The sequence below is a fragment of the Musca autumnalis genome, unplaced genomic scaffold (assembly GCF_047663935.1).
Source record: "Musca autumnalis isolate F117 unplaced genomic scaffold, ASM4766393v1 scaffold_1, whole genome shotgun sequence".
NCBI classification, from domain to species: Eukaryota; Metazoa; Arthropoda; class Insecta; order Diptera; family Muscidae; genus Musca; species Musca autumnalis.
The window spans coordinates 212,493,477-212,520,204 of NW_027411644.1; the positions used below are offsets into that span (position 1 = coordinate 212,493,477).

The window sequence follows — 26,728 nt, forward strand, 5'->3', positions numbered from 1 at the left end:
TAGCCCCCTTATAATGGTACCTCCCGATTTTCGGTATTTTGAGGGTTTTAGCAACATTTTTGGTCCGAACTACCTGCAATTTAACATTTGAGGTTCCCAGAGGTCATAAAACATCTCCACAAAAAAGTTTCGTGTCAAACTACAGCTAGTTCGGTTAAAAATATTAGCTACAATCATCAAAATACCTAAAATCGGGGGTTACCGGTCAAAAATTGTTACTAAATCCTCAAAATACCCAAAAGCGGGGGTACCGTTATATGCAGGCTATACCAAAACGTGGACCTATCTTGAGCAGGAAGAAGTTTCTTGGCAAATTTCAGCTAATTTCGTCAGAAAATGTAGCTAAAATATCTTAAATCGGATGGTACCGTTATATGGGAGCTATACCAAAACGTGGACCTATCTTGACAGAGTGCGGATCCTAATTCACTTTACGGGACTTCTTTTCACACATTTAGTTGGTGACCCAACATTTCTAACACGGCCCGACGATAGTATTTCCTACATCTTCGAACAGCTTTGCATGACTTACCGCATCAAATGCTTTAGTCAGGTCCAATATAGCATTTGTGTTCTGTGTCACGGCCTGTTCTGATTGAGACCTCAGGTAATATGTGTACAGTGCTGTTGTGGATATGGCGTACAATGCTGCTCCCGGAACCTGTGTTGATGATCCGCAACTGGATTGTTCCTACTGGTAACAAAACAGAGATCGGCACACAATAACGGGACCACCCTGCTTCGGAAACTTTTTATGGTGACTAATGATATGTTCCTCAATTTTGCTCAGATATTCAACAACTAGTTCATTCAACTTCCTTAACATCACCATAGAAATTTTATTAGGTCCAAGCGCTTTGAACATCTGAAACATCACCCATCGTAAACTTTGGCGGTTCCTTCTCGGATGGAAGAGACCGAGAACAACGTAAAATAGTTCTCTTCGCCTGGTCGCACCCCGATAGCTCAATAAATTGTCGGCTAAATTAACCAGCGTAGCTCTTTTTATCAATAACGCCTTTAAAGATGGCAGATGTCCGACCGTCTTTTTTCCAGGGTTCAATAACGCCTTAAGCAATGTCCACAGTTTACTACTATCGCTTCCAATGTTACAGCACTTCAGTCTCTATAGCCACTTTTTCCGTTTGTTCTCACCGACTGATAAATATACTTTCAATGTCAGCTCATTCCCTAATCCAGCCGCCTTGCCGGGAATTTTTTTCTTATTTCAGGTATTCGACCAGCAGAAATATGGCGAACGGTTGCAGCAGTGCTGATGTCCCGGAACATCTTATCTTTTACCCGAACATCGGAGGTATTGGATTATATGTATGTTCGTGGTTTATGGAAGATGTACAGGCTGTCAAGAGTACAATACGACTCAAAGAACTTAATTTGTGGCCCAGCTCACCGCACGAGAATGCAAATATACTTTGGCGTCAGTAGAAACTAAATTTGCTAAAAGAGATCGAAAAAGCCATAACTGAGCCGGCGACAATATACTCCGACAGTCAAGCGCCATGAAATTGTACGTCACACTTTTTGGGATCCAGGTCACTGTCTCCTCTGACGAACTAAGTGTACTTGCAAGAACTGGATTTGAGTAACAAGACATATCAGTCGAATAATCGAGACAGGATACAACGGAACGGAAGGAAATCTCACCGTTGATTTTCATACAAATTAATAAAACTTATTTTCTTTAAAACTATCTCCAAATTTCCTCATAATCTTTCTTTTTTCATTCCCACGAGGAACAATGGGCAATAAATACTGTTTCTCAACAACAGCTATACCTAATACCCGAGACAGACGGCATCGTTAATTTGCATTAACTGCCTTAATTCAAATTAATTCGTGCATTATCTTCTTAATGAACAAAATCAAACTGAATTTATACTGAATTAGGTATTTCAATATGGCAATACCGTAGAAGAGAGTCCATATTCATATGAGGGAGAGATCATATTCATGCTCTGAGACGCAAGGTAAGCAAATACAGGGCAAACAACAACAAAACATCAATCAGCAGTTTCGTAAATGCAGATACTGTCGTCTGTCAGGCTAAAATTAAATGCACATCTTAATGCAAATTAACGCTGCCGTCTGTATAGGGTATAAGGTCCTCTTCTTCTTAAGATTAGCTTCCATCGTTTGCTGTACGACAAGCAAAACAATTCAGACATAAAAGTAAAAATATGCAAAATATCAATTTAAAAACAAAATCCATAATATATAACAGATAAGACTTCAACTTTTAGGAGGTTTAAGGCTGTGCTAAAAAGCATTTAATGGCTTCGTCAAATATTTATTATTTTCCTTAAAACCGCCATACACTTTATGGCAACTTTATACGTATAACACATTGATAACATATAACAAACAACAATTGTATAACACTTACCAATCCAACTTCTAACTTTCGGCAGGTAATCATTCCAGAATGAGCATCGTTTGGCCAATGGACCTCTTTGGAGTTTTTCAATTTTTTCATCTGTACTGAAGACATAGTAAACGGGATCTTCCTTGGAGAAGTTAGGCCATTCTTCACCATCAACGGCGGGGTTGCTATAAAGAAGAAAGAATTATGTGAGTAGCTTATGGTCTGTTCCTTTACTTCTGAAAATGGTAAAACCGGCAAAAATAGTAAAAGTTGAAAACTGCTCCCATATGAATTGTATTGTGTCTGAAGTAAAGGAACGCTTTTCGAGTAACAAGTTGTAAAACTTGAAGATTCTTGAACGTAAAGGAACAGGGCTTTAATGTTTGGCGATTTGCCTTTGTTGAGTTTGCACAAATTCTAGTTTGTATGTAGGTGTGTTATTTGTATAACAGTTATGGTGGATGGATACGATGATGGGATTGCTGTCTTGAATAACTGTGTTTTGTGGTGAATATTAATATTTTATAACACAAACGTATGGGCATAGACTAATGAATCGTATAGACAAGGAAATTGTAGTGTGCTTCTTTTTTTGTAGGTGTCGCCCTTACGGAACTGCTTCATCTTTTCACCAATTGCACAATGTTTTGGGGTAAATTGCAATATTTTGTTGAATTTGTTTATATGAGGATGTAGATCTGGCCAAAGATTATCCACATGTTGTCTTTTATCAGAATAAATAGTTTAAAATCTATAGTAACTATAAATAAAACTACTAACACCATCTACCAATTTTCGAAATTCGAAGATAAATTCTGAGAGCAAATCTATGCCTATACGATTCATTAGTCTATGGTAATACTATACACTCCGGTTAACTACGCAAAAATTAAAAATTGAGGCAGTTACAAAAATCTCTTTTAACCCATATAAATAAACGCCAATTTCCCATGCAAATATTCGTTAGTGCATTTTGCCACTGTTTGGTTAAAAGCACAAAGTTTTAAAAAAAAGTTACATATTTATTAAAAATGCTTAAAAATAATTAATTCCTGGCGCTAAGTGGGCTAGTTACCTTCCGAAAAATGACAACAATTCGAACATACTAGTGCGGACAAGAAACAAAGGAAATTTAAATTTTCTGTTTGGAGAAAAATTTGACGGGCAAATATCCGAATTGGGTACTTAGGGAAAAGTAGTTAAACGGGACACTGTGAACTCATTTTTATGAAAATACTTTGGGCATTTTGTATGTTATGCTATTAAACGGAAAAGGCAGTTAAGCAGAAAGGTATATAACCGGGGTGTGAAGTGAAGTAAGTTTACATGTACGAAATCCACGCGATTTCAACTGTCAATTCCATTGCGTATACGTCAAATGTAAACTCATCTGAAATCCATTGGATTTCATTTGACGTTTAAGCATTGGAATTTACAGTTGAAATCGAGTGGATTTCGTACATGTAAACTTAATACACTGCACCCCGGTTATCTGCCTTTCTGCTTAACTGCCTTTCCCGTCTATACCATTCATTCGTCTATGTTTCTGTATGTCGAAAATGTCGAAACGAAAATGTGTGCGAATGAAATATGCCCAAACTCAAGGCCTATAGAAGGTCGGCCATTCAGAGGTCTGTTAACAACTTTTAACAACAAACATAATAGATTTTTTTAAATTTTGCCTGTTAGGGCGAAGACCATTTTTAATGATTTTTATTAATTTTCTCGTTTGGGGTTTAAACCTGACGATCGTAAATTTTTTCAAGTGAAAAAGGAAAGCCAACGGCCAAATATCCGTTATTGTATAAAAACACATTTGCATTTGAAAAACCAAAAGTTCTAGGACAGAGCAGCCATTCCACAGTCGATACGTCTGAAGAGCTGCTTAACCAACAGCGAAACCAGGTAACGTAATTTGGTGACTGTGTGGGTTCGAGCCCTTGGCTTTCCTTTTTCACTTGCAAAAAATTTTCGATCATCAAGCTTAAGTCTAAACGAGAAAATTAATATAATAGATTTTACATTATTGTAATTTGAGTTTCTTTGTATTTTAAATCACAATAATGTTTTTGTCAACAAGTATAATAATCAGGTGGGCTTATTGGCCAACCTTGTATAGGCCTAGCTCACACGAGTTTGGTAATATTTCGTACACATTAATTTTCTTACCGACATACAGAAACAAGCTGTAAGTAACTTATAATGCTCTGTAGTGGAATTCTCTTTTTTGTCTATCGAAACGGTATTGTTTAAAAACCGAAAAACATCGGTTGAAATACCGATAATGCTATTCTGTAATTATTGGTTACCGACTTAAATAATCGGTAGCATTTATGGACGAATATCGGTGGAATGACAAGTGTTAAAAAATAATGATGTTTCATTTTAATTTCAAAATGGATGGCATGTAACAAAATTGGTTTTTTATTTTCATATTTTAACATTTTTCTTCAATTATAGAAAAAAACTACTACGTCCTAGGGCAAGCATGGCCCAACGCGCAGCACTGCTCAGTTTCCTGGAGTCGGAGAAGGGCTTGGCCGAAGGCAAATTTGTGGCTATGCATGGGAAAGAAACACCACGAAAAAATGCCAAGAGATTTCGGAAGAGGTCAAAAAGATCCCTGGAGCGATGAAAACCTCCGAACAGTGGCAAACGGCAAGGATACATTTTTCTTTTATTTCTCATGTTTAATAAATTTTCTTTCTTAGGTTTGGCGCAACCTCAAATCAAAATTCAAGACGCTAAAGAGAGAAAGGAATGCCACTGGAAATAGGCCGCTAACAAAGGGATTCCTCAACCCCATCGAAGAAAGGGTAGTCGCATTGTTGGATGGGACTGAATGATGGGCAATGAGGAATGTCCTGAGAGTCTGGTAATTGAAGTGGTATGTTTTTATTATAATTTATATTACAACGTTTTGCTAATATATCGTTTTTTAGGCTAAGTCCAAGTGATGACAGGGACATCTTTGAAGTGGAAGCACTAGACGACGAGATTGAGGTTTCACCAAGCCAAAATTCTTCCAAACATAGTACAGACAGAATCTCAAACGCGAAACTTCTAAAAAAGGACAATAACAAAAAGGAAATTTTTAAGATAGCAAAAACACAAGCGGATGCTTTATTGGTAATTTCGCAAGAATATAGAATAGAATAAAGAAATAGGAGACCAGTTGGTAATCTTATAGGATACCAGTGGGTCATCCTAAAAGAGACCAGTGGGTCATCCTAAAAGAGACCAGTGGGTCATCCTATAAGAGACCAGTGGCGATGCTGACCGATACTTTTTAATGTTGTTTTTTTTTTCATTTCTAGATCCTCGCGAATGCCCAAAAGAAGATGGAACAGGCAATGGTAAAAATATCAGAAAACTTTGCATTTCCTGGCTAAATTTTGGCGTCTCAAAATAGAATAGAAAATTGAGCCACTAAGATCGAGCGTCGCTTAAGATACATTGGGGAATAAATTCCTCTTGTATTGTGCACATACAATATATTTAATTAAAATTGAATTTTCACCATAATTATTTAATTTTATAATACATTAATTTATTATCTTATAATAAATGTTGTTTTTGTATACATACTGTATTATTACTGTGGAGCTTGTGATTTTAATATGCAACTTATTTTGAACAATTTTAGGTATTATCAATTGTATTGATAGATATTGAACTTTTAATCTGTGATATAATAATTGTTCCACAAACATCCTAGAAGGAACGAGGGAGACTTCTCCCATATCAGTGAGTGCACCCCAACTCATATTGGCTCAATGATGTGGGACCTACTTTTTATCGCCGATTCCGAAGGGATTTCTTATGAAATACTCAGGAAATACTGAACATGTGATGTTGTCTGGAAACTCAGAATAGAAGCCACGGTGGCAATGGCATGCACAACAAGTAAAAAAGTATCAGTCAGCATTGCCGACAGAGATATACCCTCAGCCTGTGTGGATTGAAAATTTTTCAAAATTTTGGACGTATAAACCGACATAAGTATGAATATGATAAAAGCTCAAAAATTTGCGGGGATATCGATAGGTAGGGCTTTTTATCACACCAGCCTACGAAAAACATAATATCGCTGTAAACAGGGCCACTAGGAAAACCTTCGTTAAAATCTCCAAAGGATCCTCGAACCACATAAAAATTTTGGATTGGACAGATAGGGTCCAAACTTGAATATTTAGAGATCCAAAGTTTCGACCAAATCGGTTGCTACGTCTATGAGAAATCGTGCATTTTAGCGAATATTTTCGAACTTTTGTGGGGGAGGTACCGGAAGGAGTCGACCTTTAGAAGAAATATTACAATATCCAAAGTGTGGACGAACACAGTATTCGGTTCGAGCTCTCCAGTCACTACATATGGTGCCATAGGGGTTTTTGCAACTTTCGGCCTGTTTAATCAAGAAGTGTGGACTTGCCCCTGAAAAACCTTTTACTGCCACAATTGAGGCAGCGAACGCAAGTTGCTTCAACAAAAATCAAAGTGATTCGAGAGCAGGTCTTAAAGTGAATTCATCCAAAATTTTGTGTGGGAGGTACCTGAAGGAATGGACAAATATAGTCCATATTCGAACCTGATCTATATCTGGTAGATATATTAGGATGTGTAAAGTATGGACCAAATCGGTCACACCCATCAACAGGTAACGTGAGCACAATTTTTTCAAAAATTTTGAACTTTTGTGGGGGAGGTACCTGAAGGAGTGGACCGATATGGCTTATATTCGAACATAAACTAAGTTTGCAAAAATATTTCGAAGGCCACATTTTGGACCAAATAGGCAGATCCTTTCTAGAGTTATCTTGCGCTCCAACCACTACACACGGTGTCATAGGGGTTTTGTTGTACCTTTCAGGATATTTTCTCAGGAAGTATGGACTTGCCCCTGATGAAACTTATACCGTTGCTACAACAAAAATCAAAGCGATTCGAGAGCAGGTCCTAAACTGAACTTTTCCGAAATTTTGTGTGGGAGGTACATAAAGGAGTGGACCGATTGAGTCCATATTGGAACCTCATCTAAGTCTGGTAGAAGTTTCACGATATGCAAAGTATGGACCAAATCGGTTACTTCCATCAAGAGTTATCCTTCGCACAAATTTTCCGAACATTTCCGAACTTTTGTGGGGGAGGTACCGGAAGGAGTGGACCGATATAACCCATCTTCGAACTTAAACTAAGCTTAGACAAAATATTACGAAAGCCAAACTTTGGACCGAATCGGTTGATCCGTTCGAGAGTTATCGTGCCCTCCAGCCAGCCAGACAGACAGACGGACGGACATTGCTAAATCAACTCCAAATTGTCTGAAACGCATTTCGTCCAAACATACTTGGGGTCTAAAACCATTATTTCGATGAGGCACATTTTACCCGTATAAAAGTGTATATACCCTCGTTAGCATAAATGCTGAGGGTATAAACATGGTCAACACGACTTTTGTTTCATCCGATTTTTTTGTGCGTTCTAACTCAAATTGTGGAGTTATTTTCAAATTCGAAAACAGTTTTTCTCTAGCAGCTCTAATTTTTGAGATATATCTATATTTACAGTGACCAATACTGGTTTACGCGATCATTTTCGAAAGGAATGACCCGAAATTAGATCCATTTACAATATTTGCTCCATTTCTTCAGGTACTTCATTAGAAAAAGTTCAAAATGTTTGCGTTTTTAATTTATTAGCAAAGTTACATTAGTACATTTTTTGGGAAAAGAATTTAGGTTGTGGATGCTTTATACAATCTGCCCGTAGATGATAATCTCTGTTTACACATGCTTAGAGTATATCTCTGTCGTCTAAGCCGACTGATACTTTTCTTACTTGGTTTTAGAGATGTCGGGCTATTAGCACCACAAGATCTACCTTCTGTGAAAATGTTAGAACGATTCTTGAACAGTTCATAAACTGCAAATAAGCAAAAATTTTGAACTTTTTTTGTGGGAGTTAACTGATATAACCATTATTGGAAGTTCATGTACAAACAAATATTACAATGTAAAAAGTTTCGGTCAAATCAGAGACTCAATTCGTAAGTTATTATTAAAATTATGGTTAGTCATCTTTCAGTTTTTAGTATCTGCAGGGGTTTTCACAGTTTTGGGCCATTATTTCACTTAATCAAATATATTTTAACTGTAAATCGGACACAAAGTTGTATCTCATTTTCTTTTGGACGGGCAGAGAATACTTAGGTTTCAGTCATCGGTTAAATCCAAATGCTAAATGCATCCAAACTCATTTTTCTGAGCTCTTTTTTTTTTGACTTCTGACAAAAACTTACCCTGTTTTGGCGAATTCAATCACAGCATTGAGCATACGCTTGCCTAACTCTCGTTCAACAGGTCGATATTGCAGTGATGTGTTTAATGGTTGACCGAAGAAATATTCAATTTCATCGCCGTGCAAGACACCCATCCATTCGCCCCATAATGAAGTGCTGGTGCGCTGAAAGGAACAAAAAGAAACATTGCATTAAAAATATGGTTCTGAAATAATTGATATAGAAATACATACGAATGTATGTATGTATGCAATAATGGTTTTCAATAACATCGCCCTGCTGATAATACAGAAAACTAATTATATTTACTGATTGCGTATCTTCATATATCGTAAATATCAAATTGCAGCTCTTAATTGTATTCGACAACATTGCAATAAAGTTGAAATAGCATGCTTGTAAAATGCTCTTCAAACTGAGAGTATATTCAACAGATGTATTATGCAATACGCCACATGAAGATTACTACCATGGTTCCTTCCATGTTAGCATTATTTTATGTGCTGTTATTGCAAAACTCATTCGAAATAATAAGCTTTTGTTTGGAAAGTTTATAAGTAGTTATTTGTTTCAACCCAAAATTTTGGTACGATAAAACCCGTTTTGTCACTCACAATATGTCCTTTTTTATATGGAATCATATTGCGTATGCCATGTATGTAGTTGTGTCTTTATAAGCCACAACTGAAAAATTGAGTTTGTTGATGATATTAAAGTTGACTCTTTTGTTCTTGTTTTTTGCATGCTGCAGTGAAGTTTCGTGCATGGCTGTGGAGGTGAGGTAGCAATCTGTGCCTTAAGCCAACATCGAATGGTTGGAATTGTATTCACCGTAGGTACATAGAACAACGGTAACTCCTAATACCGTATAATGCGCACAGTCCCGTGTTTGTACGCATATCCTTGGTTTCTTGTAGCTGATTTTACAGCGTACTCCTAGTACTTGAAGATTCATACTTGTGCTGGTATTTCTTCTGACTATTATTATTTCATTCTTTTGCATCAATTATTAAACTTTGTATTTTATATGATGCCTCCTTATAATAGACACAATGCTTATATCAGACAACAAGATTACATAGTGGCTTGTTATTAACAAATTGAAGAGAGCATGATTGTGTGTTGTACTATATAGTACCCGATAGTTTTGTGAGTAGCACTGTGAGTAATTTTGTGAGGAAAATTAACCATATTCGGACGCGTTTTACCCAATCACTTGCACATTCGCGGTCATGGGCTCTCAAAGAATTGGGACCTTGATGTGAAAAGGGATCATTTTGTCAGGCGCATATCTTCCAAACCATTAGGAATTTTTATTTTGTCTCGATTAGTTGTTGAATCTAATAAATACCTCTGTCCATAAAAATACCTCCAGGTCAATATAAAACACGTATGTTTTGAGTTCAATTTGTGTAAAGTTGTAGATTTTTTAAGCTTTTATAACTTCAATATTGATTTAAATTGACGAAAATTACTCGGTTTCACTACTCCAAAAACAATCCCAAAAATTTTTTTGCAAAATTTCTTGAAAAATTCCATTTTCCCGGAAAATACTATTTTCTTAAAATTTACCTATATTGGTATACCGGTGTCCATGATATATATCGATGGGGTTTGTATAGATTTATAGGTGTAAAGACTTCTTTTAATGCCCGTTGGTAACCTCTGAGAGATCTGCTTAATATTTCGTATAATTATTTGATCATCCTCTGCAGAAGATGTGCTTGTCTATACACTTCCTTCCAACTTATGGCGATTTCAGAAGTTTTTTTTTAATTGAGCTGAATAGCGCAGCTCTATCAAAAGTAAACATAGGAGGGATAACATGTATTCCTCATGAAATCTTTTTTCCGTCTTCTTCTGATTAAAAAAAACTCTTATGCCAATCAATACAAAAAAACTCGTTAAAAATTAATTAATAGATATTCGTACTACGGAGTTGCAAATGTTTTGAACAGGCTAAAACATGTGTTCCTCAGGTATTTCACACATTTTTTACATAAGTGTTAATAACTGAATAATCATTTTAAAATCTGGAGAATAGTGTCAATAACGATTCAAATTACAAAAATACATATTTAAAAAGTCAAAATAGATTAAATGTGAAATAGGCATCTGAGTTGCAAATGTTTTGAGCAGCACTGTTCATCTATGAACATTGTAGTTTCAGAATCCGCAAAAACTTCCTAGGTGTAAGCATTTTCCATTTAAAGTTGGTTCAGGCGCACCGTGATGTATGTCAAAATAGCAAAATAACGTATAATAAAACAATAATAATGGGTGACGTAGGGTATGAATGATACTAAGCAACGGTCCTGGCCGGCTTTAACTTGACAAAGCACAGGACTTATCTTCGTCCCCCTTTCACCTCAAGTGGACACTAACCTCCTCGTGGTGTCACCTGGGGAGCTGCCTTTAACACCCGTTATAGGTAGTGAGCTAACATGTGGCGCGCTCACTCATAAGAACGATAAAAACTTGGGTTTGTGCGTTGGCTTAGTAACATTCCCCTAGTATGTTTGGACGAAATAGGTTTCAGACAATTTGGAGTCGATTTAGCAATGCTGTCCTTCCGTCCGTCTGTCTGACTAGCTGGAACGTACTATAACTCTCCAACGCATCAAACAATTCGGTCCAAAATTTGATCTTCATAATATTTTGTCCAAACTTAGGTCGAACATGGGTCATGTCGGTGCACTTCTTCGGGTACCTCTCCACAAAAGTGCAAAACTTGCCGCTAAAACGATGCGCACAATAACTCTCGAAGGCAGTAACCTATTTGTTCATACTTTGCATATCGTAATATTTTTGCGAGACATAGATTAAATTCTAATATGGGCTTTATCGGTCCACTCCTTCGTGTAACTCCCACACAAAATTTGGGATAAGTGCAGTTTAAAGACCTCCTTTTAAATCATTTTAATTTTTTCGAAACAACTTGCATTCGCTGGTCTCATTACGATGGAACACGTTTTTTTTCAGGGGCAATATGAAAGCTGTAAAACCCTCACGGCTACCTTTTGTTAGTGATGCGCACGATGACTCTCAAAAGGATCAACCTATTTATTCTCAACTTTGAATCTCGTAATATTTTGTCCAAACTTAGATAGATAGGTGATATCGGACCACTTCTTCGTGTACCACCCCCACAAAAGTTCAACATTTTTCTTGAGCACGATAAATCTCGGAGGGAATAACCGATTTTACACATCGCAATAATTCTTTCAGTTACCTCCCCCATAAAATTTTAAAATTTTTCGAAAAAAGTTGTTTTGAAAATGTTTGCTATATGCTGTTTCCGAGACCAAGAGTTCTAAAAAACCTCTGCTGGCAAAAACTAGAGTCCATGCGGTATATAAAATGGAGAGCGGGGGAAGAAAACTCAAGTGCGTTTGAATTTAATTAACATTTTTAATTTTAAAATTATTTTTTTAAATAAAAGTTTTAATAAGTTTTTATATAATAAAGCTCTTAATATTTTTGTTTTAGACAAATAAAAATGAATTTTATTTATTATGGGATGTTTCGTCATGACTTGAATTTTTATTGCATCTTTAGATTGATTAAAAACACATTCCGAAGAATGCCTATATAAATTCAATCCAAAGCACTGCCTCAAAAGCCGTGATTTTAATCGAAAATGGAGTTGTGTGCTATGCAAGCAAAACGTAGTGCATCCTAGCAGGACACATTCTTATAAAATTCATTAGTGAATTCATAGAAAAAGATGTACTCCAACGGCACTTGTACTGTACACTTTAGTGATTAAACTGCATTCGCGGATGCAAACTGTTTGCTTGGTATATCTTTCGTGCGCAAGTCCATGATCTTTGAAAGAATATTCAAAAAGCTTTATATCTTACGGTAACCCATTGAATGGCTGGCAATAGCTATCGATAGTAATGAATCTCGAAATAAGATCACTTCCAATTTTATGCGTCCCACCGAAAGCCCACAAATGTTTGGGGGAAAGGAAAGGTTGTGTAGCCGATATTCGGTCTGTCTATAGATGAAAGAAGAATTTACACAGGCTGAGACTACACTGAAAATTGTTTCGTTAATAAAGCATTGTATAATAATGATCTGAAAGAACCCTCGTAACCTCGTTTACACGGGATTAAGATAAACCTAATTCCGTGACAATATTCTTGATCAGCATGAAATTCTAAGCCGATATCAGCTCACAATATTTGGTATTTGGTATTTTTATATCTTTACCCTCATTATTCTACAGAAATGGCTGAAATTATTTCGTCTTCAGGCAGAATTCTGTCAGTACAGGTCCACTTTTATATATACCGTTCTATGGTACCGATTTTCGATATTTTAATTGTCTTAGCCTCATTTTTACACCGAAATGAATGAAAATTGTTATTTTGTCGTAAAAAATTAGCAACAAAACTTGTCCTCGGAAATGTTTCAGTACGGGTCCACGTTTTGATGATATTGGCTCCGTAGGAAGGTACGTCCCGATGTTGGGTATTTTCTGAATTTTAACCGCGTGATCGCACAGAAATTGATGAAAATTGGAATTTAGCCTTATTTGGGGCCACAGAACGTTTCCTCGGAAACTTGTCAATATAGGTAAACGTTTTGTATAGCCCCCGAAGAACGTTTCCGCCCGATATTTGGCATTTCAAAGGTTTTAGATAGCAAATTACACTGTGCAACAAAATTAATTTTTTTCCAAATGATGGGAAAAAGTTTTAAAGTTTACGTCGGAAAGTAACCAAAATAGGCGGGGCAAGTTCCGCCCATTTTTACATTTTTCGAAATATTCGAGTTTATATATCTTTGAATCCTTGCATTTCAGGTATATAGTGTCTTTGGCAACTTTACTTAGGAGGGTGTGAGAAATATTTTTGTTAAAAAATTTAACCCTCATGCGGTTCATCAAAGGGGTCTTTATGTCCTTTTTTTCGAAAATTTTTCAAAAACTCATTGAAAATGTGATCGTATCAAATCCGAATATTCTACAAAATTGTACATACACCAAAATACACCAAATCGCCAGGAATCTCTAAAAATTAGGGTTAAAGTCGGACTTCATTTGAGTGATGATGTCAGAGACAAAAATATTCTTCGTCAAATTTCACTATAGGTCACCAAAGAAATGAAATGTCTATTTACATTCTATAGCATTAAAATATGAGTATCAATTTTGCTGAAAAAAACATGAAAATATTTCCCAATTTTTTTGATGAAAATTTTTTCCTTCTTTTTCTAGTTGATACATAGAAGTAATATAAAACTTGGTTATAGGTGAAAAGTGTCAAAGGATGAAAAATTCTACACAAAATTTCATGAGTTTCAAAATAAACCATAAATCTATGTGTACTATTTCCTTAAAAAATTAGATTACAAATTTATATATATTAGGATGAAATTATATGTTTTAATTTTGGACTGTTAATTTTACATAATTCAATACTGGATCAAAATCTAGCAAAATCCTTTACTTTTTGGGAATATTGTTAAAGAAAGAAATGTTCCAAATGAAATTTCATTATGAGTCTCTGAATAAAAGAAATCTGTAACCATAACATATAACATTCTTAGCAGCACTTGTTTTTGATATATAGGTTTTATTGCCATATTTTCCAATTTTCATACAGATTGTCGTTGTGATTGAAAAATATAAATATCTTTTTTATAAATTCATACAGAAGATGTTGTGCGTTCAATTTAAACAGCTTTAAAAACATTTTTGGTAAATATATATTTGAAAAATAAAAAACAAAATCCCAGACCGGACCTGCCAAAATTGCGTATTTTTAATACTTTCAACTTAAATTCCGTAGTTAGGATAAGCCATTGGTTACTTATATTGCATGCGAAAATACATTAGAGGTCTACGGCTATGGTCCAGTGAAAATATAGGTGTCATAAAAATCTACAATGATGGGACTAACTCCTAATTTGGTGGCATTTACGGAATAAACCTTAGAAATTGGCATAAATAGCTGTATCATGAATGACCATAACGAACCCAGTTAGGATATAGTCATTTATGCCAATTGCTTGGAAACCGCAAGTCCTATCAAAATGGGATTAGAAAAAGTATTGTAGCTGTGAAAATTCTCTACAAGATTGACCTTTATAATATTTTCGTAGATTTTACCATTTTTGAGATATAGAAGTTCAAATTGGGACAGACTGTATCGCCTCCTTATAAAACAATGTCATGCACGGTGCGCCTTAACTAACTTTAAATAAGAACCGCTTACACTTGGGAAGTTTTAACAGATTCTGGAACAGCAATGTTCATAGTTGAGAAAAATAAAAAAAAAAATAAAAAATCACTAAAGGGATTTTTAAATAAATCGCGGTCAAACTTAACATTTTTAGGTTTATTTTATGTTTTCGCTATTTTATTTGGAAGTTCAAGTTTAGGTCACATTTTTAGGGGTTTTTGCTAGTTTTTCACGATTTGCTTGAAAACGGTAAGTCTTGTCGAAATGAGACTAGGGAAAATCTTATAGCTGTGAAAATTCACTAAAAGATTGGCTTTCGTAATTTTTTCCTACATTGTACTATTTTTGAGATATATAAGTTTAAGTTGAGAAATTGCAGTCATGATATTTTTTTTATATGGAAACGATACAGTCAGTCAATTGCCCAATTTGAACTTCTATATCTCACATGAACACTCTTGTAGATAATTTTCACTGCTACAACATTTTGTTTAGTTCCATTTTGATAGGGCTTGCGGTTTCTCAGCAAAATCGTGAAAACCTAAAAAAAACCCTAATAATGTGAACTTTGACCGCGATTTTATTTCTGATTTTTCTTAGCTATAAACATTGGAGTTTCAGAATCCGCAAAATTTTCCCAGGTGTAAGCTCCTTTGATTTAAAGTTGGTTCAAGAGCACAGTGTACTATGAAACAATAAAAAATTCTCAAAAAATTATTTCCTGTAACACGAATAAATGCTTTTTTGACTATTATTGATATAATACCATTTAATACATTTAAATATTAAAAAATGGTCCCGCACAAACCACTTTTAAGTGATATGATGAAATAAAATTATATATGATATACAATAATATATATGCAATGATATGATGATGTCTTGTGGCTCCAAAGATTATTTTTAGATATATATCTGCTTATAAAATGTTTTTCAAATTATATAGTGCGTGAACTTTTATTATGGAATCACCTTATCATTATGATTTTATCCAATCTTAGGGAAACACTCCTCAAAATATCAAACAAGGATACGAGGTTGTAAAAAAGTCATAACCCTATTGTACACACATCGTCCAAATGGAATGACTGTTACATGGTATTTGAGATTTTGAATGGGTAGAATACATCGATGTCTAATTCGACACCTTGTTTAAAAGAAAGTGATATTCTTCAGTTAGCATATTCAACTTCTCCTAGAAATAAGCCTTCACGTGACGGAAGACCTTAATACCATCCATTTAACTTCCATGGTATAAAAAGTTCGGCCCGACCGAATTAAATACCATTCTTATTTGTTTAATAAATATTCGATGTATTCCCGAATAGGGGTACTGACAAAAATAAACTACAGACACTGTTTATTTATGTCAATTTGCTGAAGGACATTTTAAATATGTATGTATGCAGGTATACCGTTTATGTGTGCAATTAATTAAAGTTTTATTACAAAATTTGTGGGTTACGTTTATGAAATCTGTAGTCGAAAAGTTTGAAGGATGGAAGGAAAATCAACTGAATATTTGCATAGGTATGTTCCTACACACATATATACGTAAACATATATGTACATATACATATTTAATATTGGAGGTTATCATTAAATTCATACACCAGAATGAATCGCAATCTTAAGAGGTAGCTAACTGCATTTTTATGAAACAAGTGTGTTTGGGTGGGTGGGTGGTGTATATTTTTTTGTCAAGGAACTTTGATTTAATTAAATGAAGAGAAGCAGAAAGTAAAAAAAATTGTATTTTGCCCCATTTAAGAATTCCAAAATTCTTCTTTTTCTCAATGATCTTTGCATTTGAAGGGAAGTGAGTTTTTTGTTGTTGAGCGACATTTTTTAATTCACATCTATTTACTTCCATTTAATGTAAACAAAATCTGGTTTTATGTTGATTTTACGTCTTTCATTCACATTTCTTTTTCAGTTTTTTAAGTAAATTGCAAAATTCAGATGCTCGTTTTTTTCGCTTAACAGTTGGGACATGACGTTGTCCAACCAACATCTGTCATGTTCCATATTTAACAAAAATCTATGATATATGAACCAATGTTGTTATGTTGAAGTCATCAGTCATATTCTGCTCCTGCTCTTAGTTTCAACGATGTCAACAGTTTTAGTTGAAATGTGACTGAATGAGTGAGTGAAAGAATTTACTATTATCTAAAGTTATTTACATGCTTCAGTGACACAACAAAAATTCAACATCACTTTTCCCATACACGGACAGCTAACAGATTTCTAAACGAACAGAAAGTCAATATAAAATCCTTCTTTATCCTTTTCAGTGGTGGTTTATTTATTTGTTTTGGGCAAGAAAAAAAATAATAATAATAAGAGTTTGAATAGTGAAGAGTTTAATTCATAGTTCGTTTTTTCACTTTTTCTCTCTGGAATACAAAGAGAAATTGAGGACATTCATAGTATGAGGACGTACCAAAGTGCTTGCCAATATTTCAAAACTTTTTCACATTTAAAAATTTAATACATCAAACTGCTAAAACCACTCAGAAGTATGAGTATGAATATTATTGAAATGTATGCAATAAACTAAGTGTTAAAGGCAAATTGTAAGAAAAACAAGTAAAAAAGTATCAGTCGGCTTTGCCGACAGAGATATACCCTCAGCCTATGTGAATTGAAATGTTCATCTACGGCAAGATCGAATGTATTTAGGGTCTTTTCAGTATTTTGTGGATTTTTTGAACATTTAAAATTGTCGACTAAAATGTGGTTTAGGATTAAAGTTCAAAAAGGTACTTGAAGGAATGATCGACATAGTCCATTACGGAAGTGAATCTTATTTTGGAAGTCATATCTTTTCGATAGATATCGCGCCCACTACATTGTCATTTCAGTGGGACATCGTATAACTTTTGGACCAGTATGCCAGGAAACATGGACATGTCCACGGAAAACATAACATCGCTATAAACAGGATCACAACGAACAGCATCGGTATACATTTCCAAAGGATCTTCGAACAGACCTTAAATTGCACTTAGACACAAATGTTGAACTTTCGTGGGGGGGGGGGGGGGGGGGGGCTACCCTAAGATACCTCCATTTTAAAGTAAATTTGAATATAATATTAGGAGATCCAAAGTTCGGACCAAATTTGTTCAAGAGATGTCGTGCATACCATTTAAGTGAAATTGCCTATCTCGGTTGATCAGTTCGAGAGTTACCGTGCTCTCCAGCCACTACATATGGTGCCATAGGGGTTTTTACACCTTTCGGGCTGTTTTCTCAAGAAGTATGGACTTGTCCATAAAAAAGCTATAAGAGCTATTAACTATTAAGCTATAAAAATCAGAGTGATTTGAGAGCTGGTCTTAAAGTGAACTTATCCGAAATGTTGTGTGATAGGTACCCGAAGGAGTGGACAAATATAGTCCTTATTCGAACCTGATCTATATCTGGTAGATATATTAAGATGTGTAAGTATGGATAGGTCGCTCCCTAGAGTTATCGTGCCTGTAGGAGTGGACCGATAAGACAAATCATTATAAAGGCCAAATTTTGTACTAAATGGATCCGCTCGAGTGTTATCTTGCGCTCCAACCACCACACACGGTGTCATAGGGGTTTGTTGCACCTTTCAGGCTATTTTCTCAGGAAGTATGGACTTGCCCCTGAGGAAACTTGTACCGTCGTATGGGGGGCGGTGAATACAAGTTGTTACAACAAAAATCAAACCGATTCGAGTTTAGCACCTGCTAAACTGAACTTTTCCGAAACTTTGTGTGGGAGCTACGGGAAGGATTGGACGGATTAAGTCCATACTAGAACCTCATCTAAGTCTGGTAGAAATTTCACGGACCAAACAGGTTACTGCCTTTAACAGTTATCGTGCGCACAAATTTTCCGAACATTTTCGAACTTTTGTGGGGGAGGTACCGGAAGGAGTGGACCGATATAACACATCTTAAGTTCGAAGTTTGGACAAAATATTACGAAAGCAAAATTTTGGACCATATCGGCTGATCCTTTCGAGAGTTATCATGAGGTCCAGCCAGCCAGACAGACAGACGGACGCACATGACTAATTCAACTCCAAATTGTCTGAAACTGATTTCGTCCAGACATACTTGGGGTCTAAACCATTATTTCGATGAGGCACATTTTGCACGTATGAAAGTGTATATACCCTCGTTAGCATAAATGCTGAGGGTAGAAAAAAAAGTTACCAAAGGCCGCGCTAAGCGTTTTACATGGAAGCCATTATATTTAATGGACAAATATCCATTTCTGTAAAAACAAATTGCATTTGAAAGAAAAAAGTTCGATGACAGAGAAGCCACTCCACAGCAGATATTACTGATGAGCTGCTACCAACATCAAAACCGTTCACATAATGGTGATTTTGTGGGTTCGAATCTTCGGAATTCCTTTTTCACTTGCAAAAAATCATTGGTCATTAAAATAGACTCCAACGAGAAATTAATTAAAATGGCTTGTTTCTTTTTTGTAATATTTTGTACTTTTTAACGTTTGAACACGAAAGCGTATGATCAACGCGTAGTTTTTCGAAGTGGTATGAATATACGCCTCGATGTTCGAACGTTAAAAAATACAAAATATTACAAAACAGAAAAAAGAAAATTTTAATTACTTTCTCTTTGGAGTCGATCTTAATGATCGATGATTTTTTGCAAGTGAAAAAGGAATGCGGAAGATTCGAGCCCACAAAATGTTGTAACCGATTTTATTGTTTTCCTTTTTCAATTACACTGTGAACCGCAATTTTAGGAGTGGAAAATTCCTTTTGGGAATGAAAGCCCTTCGAGAGTACATAGAGAACCCCGAAGGACAGATCCGCCGTGAGTCGAACTTCTGAGTTATGACGTGATGAATATTTTGCTGAAGACCCTATGAGCCGTCTGGAACCAGAGTTATATCTTTGTTCGCTTCTGTTTAAGCTTATTTTTAAGACTTTTTTGTAATATTTTCATTTTCACCAATGCTATGGCATGTTATTTTCATTAACCCTTTGCAATGGAGTTTTAACAACGCACAATGGCCCCAAATTCAAATTTTCTGGCCAAAACTATTTCAACGTCCATTTTGTATTGAAATTTATTATTATTTATAACAAATGTGTACAAACAGCAATTCTTACGTTTTATCGACCAAAATGGCCAAAAACTGCCAAAATTTGTTGAACAGGGTGGTCCCGTTGTGTGGGGTCTAAACTAAAACATTGACCTATGTTAATAATTTTTGGTACGAAGGATTCATATCTTCCAAGAGGTCAAAATACCAAATTTCAGCCCAATCGGTCATAAAGTGTCGCTAAAATCCAGAAAATATCTAAACTCGGACAGTACTTTTAAGTGGGGGCTATGACAAAAAATTTACTTATTTTCAAAAAAATTATACATACTTGTTTTCTACACTCTGAAACCCTTAAATATGAATTTTAAGGAAAATCGGTTGATAGATGTGGGTATTACCGTTTTATTTCAGTTGGATACTACGTACAGTCACAACAGGTATTTACAAAAAATTCTCCCATCTTAAAATAGAAAAATCCACTTTATTTTAACTGTGGCAAATTTGAGCACGATTTGACTTCTGAATTTATTAGTACAGACCCCCTGCTATCTTTCAAATTCGATTTGGAGGTGGACATATTTGGACATTTTTTTTAAAGTTTAAGTATATTTAAAAAATATTTGTAAAAAATAATTTTTAACATATATAAAAACATTGATTTTATTACGCTAATTTTACAAATTTCATCGTTCTTTTTGTAAATATTATGAAAGTACTCATTAACAGCTTCCCGATTCATAAAAACTTTGGTCTCACTTCTGTATATATATGCAGCGACGCAATACAACAAATATTGTATATTTTACTGCACAAAGTCTGTTTTATTTTTACATAAAAAAGTGTAAACTTTGGTACTGCGCCAATCAACGAATACTAACGTTATGTACAAAAACTAATTATTTTCAGATGACTGGATGTGTTTTTTTATTATTCTGTGCAAAAAAAGTAAAATTTCGAAACTTCAAAAATAGGGTTTTGGCCAAAAATTTCCTGATTGAAACCTATGTGCAACGTTGGTTGTGATTTCGAGTCTCCGACAACATCAAGCCTATTGTAAGTAATTAATCTTATATATTTAGAAAAAATGTGTATAAATAAAAACACAAAATTCATCTCTATTGGATCGATGGAATGGTTCAAATTCTGATGAAAAGATCGGATCTTTCAGGACTTCCTTTGCATGGTTACAAATGGTGATGAAAACCAACCAGTCTAGCCGAAACTCTCTGTAACCGGTTTTCCATCTGTCCATAGATGATAGTTTCAATTTATATAGGCTGAGAGTATATTTCTGTCGTTAAAGCCCATCTGATCTGTAAACCAAAAGTTACAGTACTTAAGACGATAAACGAAAGAAAGAAAGATAAAAAGCAATACCTTTAGCTTTACACAAATCGGGACTCCGACACATTTTTAAAAAGAGTTAAAGTTGACTTTATGGATATAAGACTTCCAAGGCTCTTCTATAGAAAGAATACATTTAAAAGGCCTTCTGTATATAGAAGACTTCTTAGAGGTTTACTACAGATAAAAGACCTCCGAAGGGTCTTCCTCAAATACAAGACCTTCCAAGGCTCTTACATAGATTGAATACCTCCTAAGGTATTGATTGTATGCTTATAGAACGATGTATTACCAACCAATATTTTGCTATAGGTATAATATTTCCCAAGGGTCTTCTATAGATAGAAGACTTCTTACAATTCTTTGTCTTATTATGGAATACCTCTTAAAGGTATTCCTTCCTCGGAAAATCTTCTAAGGGATTTTTTTATAAATAGAGGACCTTTCAGGGTCGTGTAATAGATAGAAAACATCTCAAGTGTCTTCTACAGATAGCATAACTCCCAAAAAGTTCTATAGACAGAAAATTCTTCTATAGATTGATGGTCTTCTAGAGGCCCAAAAGATCTGCCGATTCTGTCCAAAATTTGGCCTTCGCAATATTTTCTTTAAACTAAGGTTAAGTTCGAAGATAAGCCATATCGGTCCACTCCTTCGGGTACCTCCCCCACTAAAGTTAAAAAATGTTCAAAAAATTGTGCGCACGATAACTCTTGAAGGGAGTGACCGATTTGGTCCATACTTGACACATCCTAATATATCTACCAGATATAGATCAGGTTCGAATATGGACTATATTTGTCCACTCTTTTTTTGGTACGTCCCACAAAATTTCGGAAAAGTTCGCTTTAAGACCTGCTTTCGAATCACTTTGATTTTTTGAAACTTCTGGCATTCGCTGCCTCAATTACGACGGTAAAAGTTTTTTTTCAGGGGCCAGTCCATACTTCTTGAGAAAACAGCCCGAAATGTGTAAAACTCCGCTATGGCACCATTTGTAGGTGGCTGGAGAGCACGATAACTCTCGAACTGAACTAGTGTGCACGATATCTATCGAAAAGACATGACTCCCAAAGTAAGATCCGTTTCCATAATGGACTATGTTGGTCAATTCCTTTAATTACTTCCTTCGCAACACCTTTGAACTTTAACCCTAATCCACATTTTAGTCAGCAAGTTCAAATTTTCAAAAAGAGCTGCAAAATTCTGAAAAACCCCTAAATACTTTCGATCTGAAAGTTTCAATTCACATAGGCTGAGGGTATATCTCTGTAGGCAAAGCCGACTGATAATCGCCTTATATGTGGTCAGCTGGATGTCTTTATCCCCAAGTGCTGCCGGCTAGGAACTTCAGGACCTTGTTTCGATATCTCAGCTTGTCACAGATAGCTGTAGCATTCGCGGACGACGTGAGCATGCTCTCAAATGTGACCCCTAGAATTTTGGGGTAGTTTGTGATAAGAATTCTGCTACTGCCGACCATGACGCCAAGATCGTACAATCATCGGCATACGTTACGATTTTAATGCCGTATGGATGTGGTGGAATACAGGAGAGCTAGAGTTTAGACAGTTCCCAAGGTATCAACCCACCTTGGGGAACTCCCTGCTTGACTTCCCAGGCTTGGACTTCTTGTTCCTGAATTCCATGTAAGACTAGTATCCACGCATATGTGTAATTAATTATGCAACGTTTCAAACTGGGACGGATATTAATCTGCTTAATGTCATATTTGCATATTCCTCGAGTGGCAAATGTGGTAAGATCGGTCAGATAGGAGTTCAGTCTTACTTTTTACTCCTGAATTCCACGTACGACTGGCGTCCACTCATATAATTGATTATCCAACGTTTCAAGATTCGCCTCAGAGTTGTCTGTTCAATGTCCTCAAACAGCGTGGAGTGCCTGATTGTATCAATGGCTTTTGATAAATCAAGCGCCACCATCACTGTTCTATCACACTGCTTGCTCTGGTTGCGTCCTTGACTAACATGTGTGTGGAGATTGTTTACAGCGCTGTTGTCGTGCTAGGCTGCTTACGGAACCCATGCTGATGATCGGCAACTGGATAGCTATTTCTGATGCTGGGAATCTTTGCTAAGGGCGATAATTTGCAATATCATCCACTCCGGGATGCTCGGCAAACTGTCGATTTAAAAAACCTGCGCACCTCTTCTGATCTGTCAGCGTAACGTTGTCTAACGTGACTGAAGTCCTATCTTCCTTATTTCCAGGGTTCGACAGTGACTTAACTCTTACCCGAAATTCACTTATTCCGGCTCCAATGTTGCAACCCTTCACATGATTTAACCTCTTGCTTCGCTTATGCTCACGTCTATTCTGCAACCCGAACATCAGAAGTGTCGAGCAGATATCTGAAGCGGTGATTAGCGAACTCTCTAAAACTGGACCAATTAGCTTTCCCATGAGTAATTAAAATGCGTCATGCAGGGTTGATGAAATCTGGAGATCTGATAATGAATACAATTATGGTGAGATGGTCTGATCCAAGAGTAACAACGGTTTGCCAGATGACACGATGGTTATGTCTGACGAACTGTGACAACTTCCTCTAATTCTTGAAGTGCCGCCCTCATTGACCGTGCAGAACGTAGAGCTATCAATTTGCTCAGTGCTGGCACTAAACCCCACTGGTCATTTCCGAAGACAATCACAACACTGTAAGTGGAACTTGTTGTTGAGCAAGGTTTCCTGCACCACCGCAACAATGATATTCTTCCGTCGCATAAAATCCACTATTTACTCGATCCAACCACAGAGTCCATTGCAATTAAAATGCAAAAAGTATGAATTTTCTGGAATTGGAACGACTCACTGGGGGCTGTGTTCACGCAGTGTGCTGCAACATAGTCACTATCGTAGTAATTCGCATTGACGAGTCCAGAACAACCACCACTCCCGGCATCTATAACATCTCACCGGAATTTAAGTGTGGAGGATGCGGATGTGACAAACTGAGCACATCCAAATTAGGTCTAGGTTTTCCTCCGTCTCGGCACGGCCCAAAAGAATCCGGACCAGACATTCCGGGATAAGCTGCTCCCAACACAAAAAAAAACGATACAAATACATACAAACATGTGTACACTGAGGTGGCAGGCGCTGGCCGGAACAAGCACCCTTGTCGACCACAGGTTTTAGTTGTTTACACAGAATGCTAACTGACAGACTTGTACCCATGCAGTTGAAACATAGAGTATTGCATTATTTTTTGGATGGTACAGAGAATGCTTAGACCCAGAGAATGCAGAGAGCGTAATGCTGATACATACGTCGATCTGTCATAAGGCCAAATGGTCATATCCTGAACACATTATAAGGATCTGTGACAAGATTACTATGTTCATATCAACAGAAGGATGTATTGCACCAAAGCTATCAACTTAATGTTCCACTCTTTGAAAGAATTTTGGATTTTTTTTAACTCCTGCACTCTCTTTGACTCCATTTCTGTCGTGGGTTCCTTGGTGAAAGCATCTCGAAACAAGTACAGATTTTCTGGAATTAAAATCGCGTAGAAGGGCTGGGCACTCTCAGTTACAGTAGTATAGACTTATAAATCTACTCAATTTCATAGCGTATACGTCAAATAAATTCTAGTTATAACGGGATTTTTATTTTGCGTAAACGCTATGGAACATGCAACGTAATATTAGTCTCCCACTAACTAGAAACTCGTGTATAATACGAGTATAATCCATCGCTGTCCATCTGCTGTTGTTAAGTATATCCCGATTCATAGGATTTCCTGTATAACAGTCATATTGGCTTTGTATTTTGCAAGAGCAAGATTTGAAAACCTGGTCCTAAAAACGTTTGCGGGGTAGTCAACATTAGTTTTTCTTTTACTACAAATGTGACCAATGCTTTACTTTACTTGGTTTTTTCGCTGATTCTTGTATTCACCGCGGTGGATTTTGTCACTTTTCATTGCAAAGCAGCAACATTTTTTACTTCTTTCTTTTACTCCTCTTAACTTCATGACGTTAGCTGTACTTCTACTTTATGGCTTTTTTGTGTCGTTTCCACATCTTGTCCCTATGCCAAAAAGGATGGGGACACATTAAGGAAGAAAATTGTTAATGACGGTCATTTAGAAAAAAAAAACTGCATATTCTTTCATTTATTATGACCATAAATTTACTGCTAAGAGAATATTGTGCTGTGTCAGTTCTAGTTTAAATTTGTTCGCTTCATCTTGGGGTTTCTGCAATTTCCTTTTGGTTAGAAGTATGCTTACACAAGCAATTTATTTCTTATCAATTTGAAGTAGCGCAATTGCGGTTGTGTGCAATAACAATAAAAGTCATGAATTTAAAGTGGAGAGATGTTTTTTTTGGTTTAATACCAAAATAATATTTTTTTACAAGGAAGGATGAGGAAAAGCTTCTTTGATTTTGCATTGAGTTTCCTTAATATTTTTCACTAGAGATAGATGTAGAATTTATCTACTGCTTTACATCTCCATTCTCTTGCATTTCTTCAGTTGAGATCTAAATAGTGACTACTGTTAATTATGTTACTGTTAATTATAATTTAATTATACTTATTCAAATCTCACTCTTAATATGATTTTGAAATATTATCACCATAATCTGTTAATCAATACTTACATGTGTAAAATAATAATAATGTACGGTAGCACCTCGTTCGGCTAGTGCCTGAGCATATTCATTTGTTGGACAAGTGAAGAAATGATCACCCACAGCTCTACCAATTTGTTGTTGATTTTGATATCCTGGATTACCTTCCCAACTTGTGTACTGTAAACGAGAAAGAAAAAAAAAACAATTTATTAATTGAAATCCATTAATGCACTTTAATGTAAACAATTAAGCATTGTTAATTATTTTTAAATCAAACAAATAAATCATTGGAAATTAATGCAAAGAATTAATTGTTATGTAAATATTAACAGACTGTTTCTGTATGTCGAAAGAAGAATGTGTGCGAAAGAAACACGTCCAAACTCTTGTGTGTTTTTCAAATTTGTTTTTTGTTTTGAAGCAAAGGTAAAACTATTTCGAAAACTAAAGTTCGGGCGTGTTTCATTCGCACACATTCTTCTTTCGACATACAGAAACTGGCTGTAAATCTAGTATATTGTGAGAGGTAGGGGAAGGGATAAATGATATCAACGAATGACTTTGATCGGCTTTAGCATGGCTAAGCTTAGAAATTGTTTTGGTCCCTCTTTCATCTCAAGTGGACACTGACCTCAGCGTGGTGTCACCTAGGAGCTGCCTTGTGTTGGGTGTTGGATTTGTAACTCACAGCTATAAAAACACTCTACTATAGAAATCAAAGGCCCGAAAATGTTTTAAGGGCCATGATTTGCGAATCTCGAATGTTCCAACTCTATATCGAGAAGGAAAACAGGACCACTAGCAAATGTACTTGCCGATATTATATCCATATAGG

General features: G+C 35.9%; 1 protein-coding gene across 4 annotated transcripts in view; it reads right to left on the reverse strand.

Annotated features, from left to right (window-relative positions):
- Window positions 1–26,728, reverse strand: part of Ace (Acetylcholine esterase) — a 540,867-nt gene that overhangs the window by 120,016 nt on the left and 394,123 nt on the right. For all 4 annotated transcript variants that reach the window (XM_073960049.1, XM_073960046.1, XM_073960047.1 and 1 more), the window contains 3 exons: window positions 25,921–26,070; window positions 8,682–8,845; window positions 2,405–2,568 (listed from right to left, as the gene is read on the reverse strand). In XM_073960049.1, coding sequence (XP_073816150.1) covers window positions 2,405–2,568; window positions 8,682–8,845; window positions 25,921–26,070 — 478 coding nt within the window. The remainder of the gene's footprint in view (window positions 1–2,404; window positions 2,569–8,681; window positions 8,846–25,920; window positions 26,071–26,728) is intronic.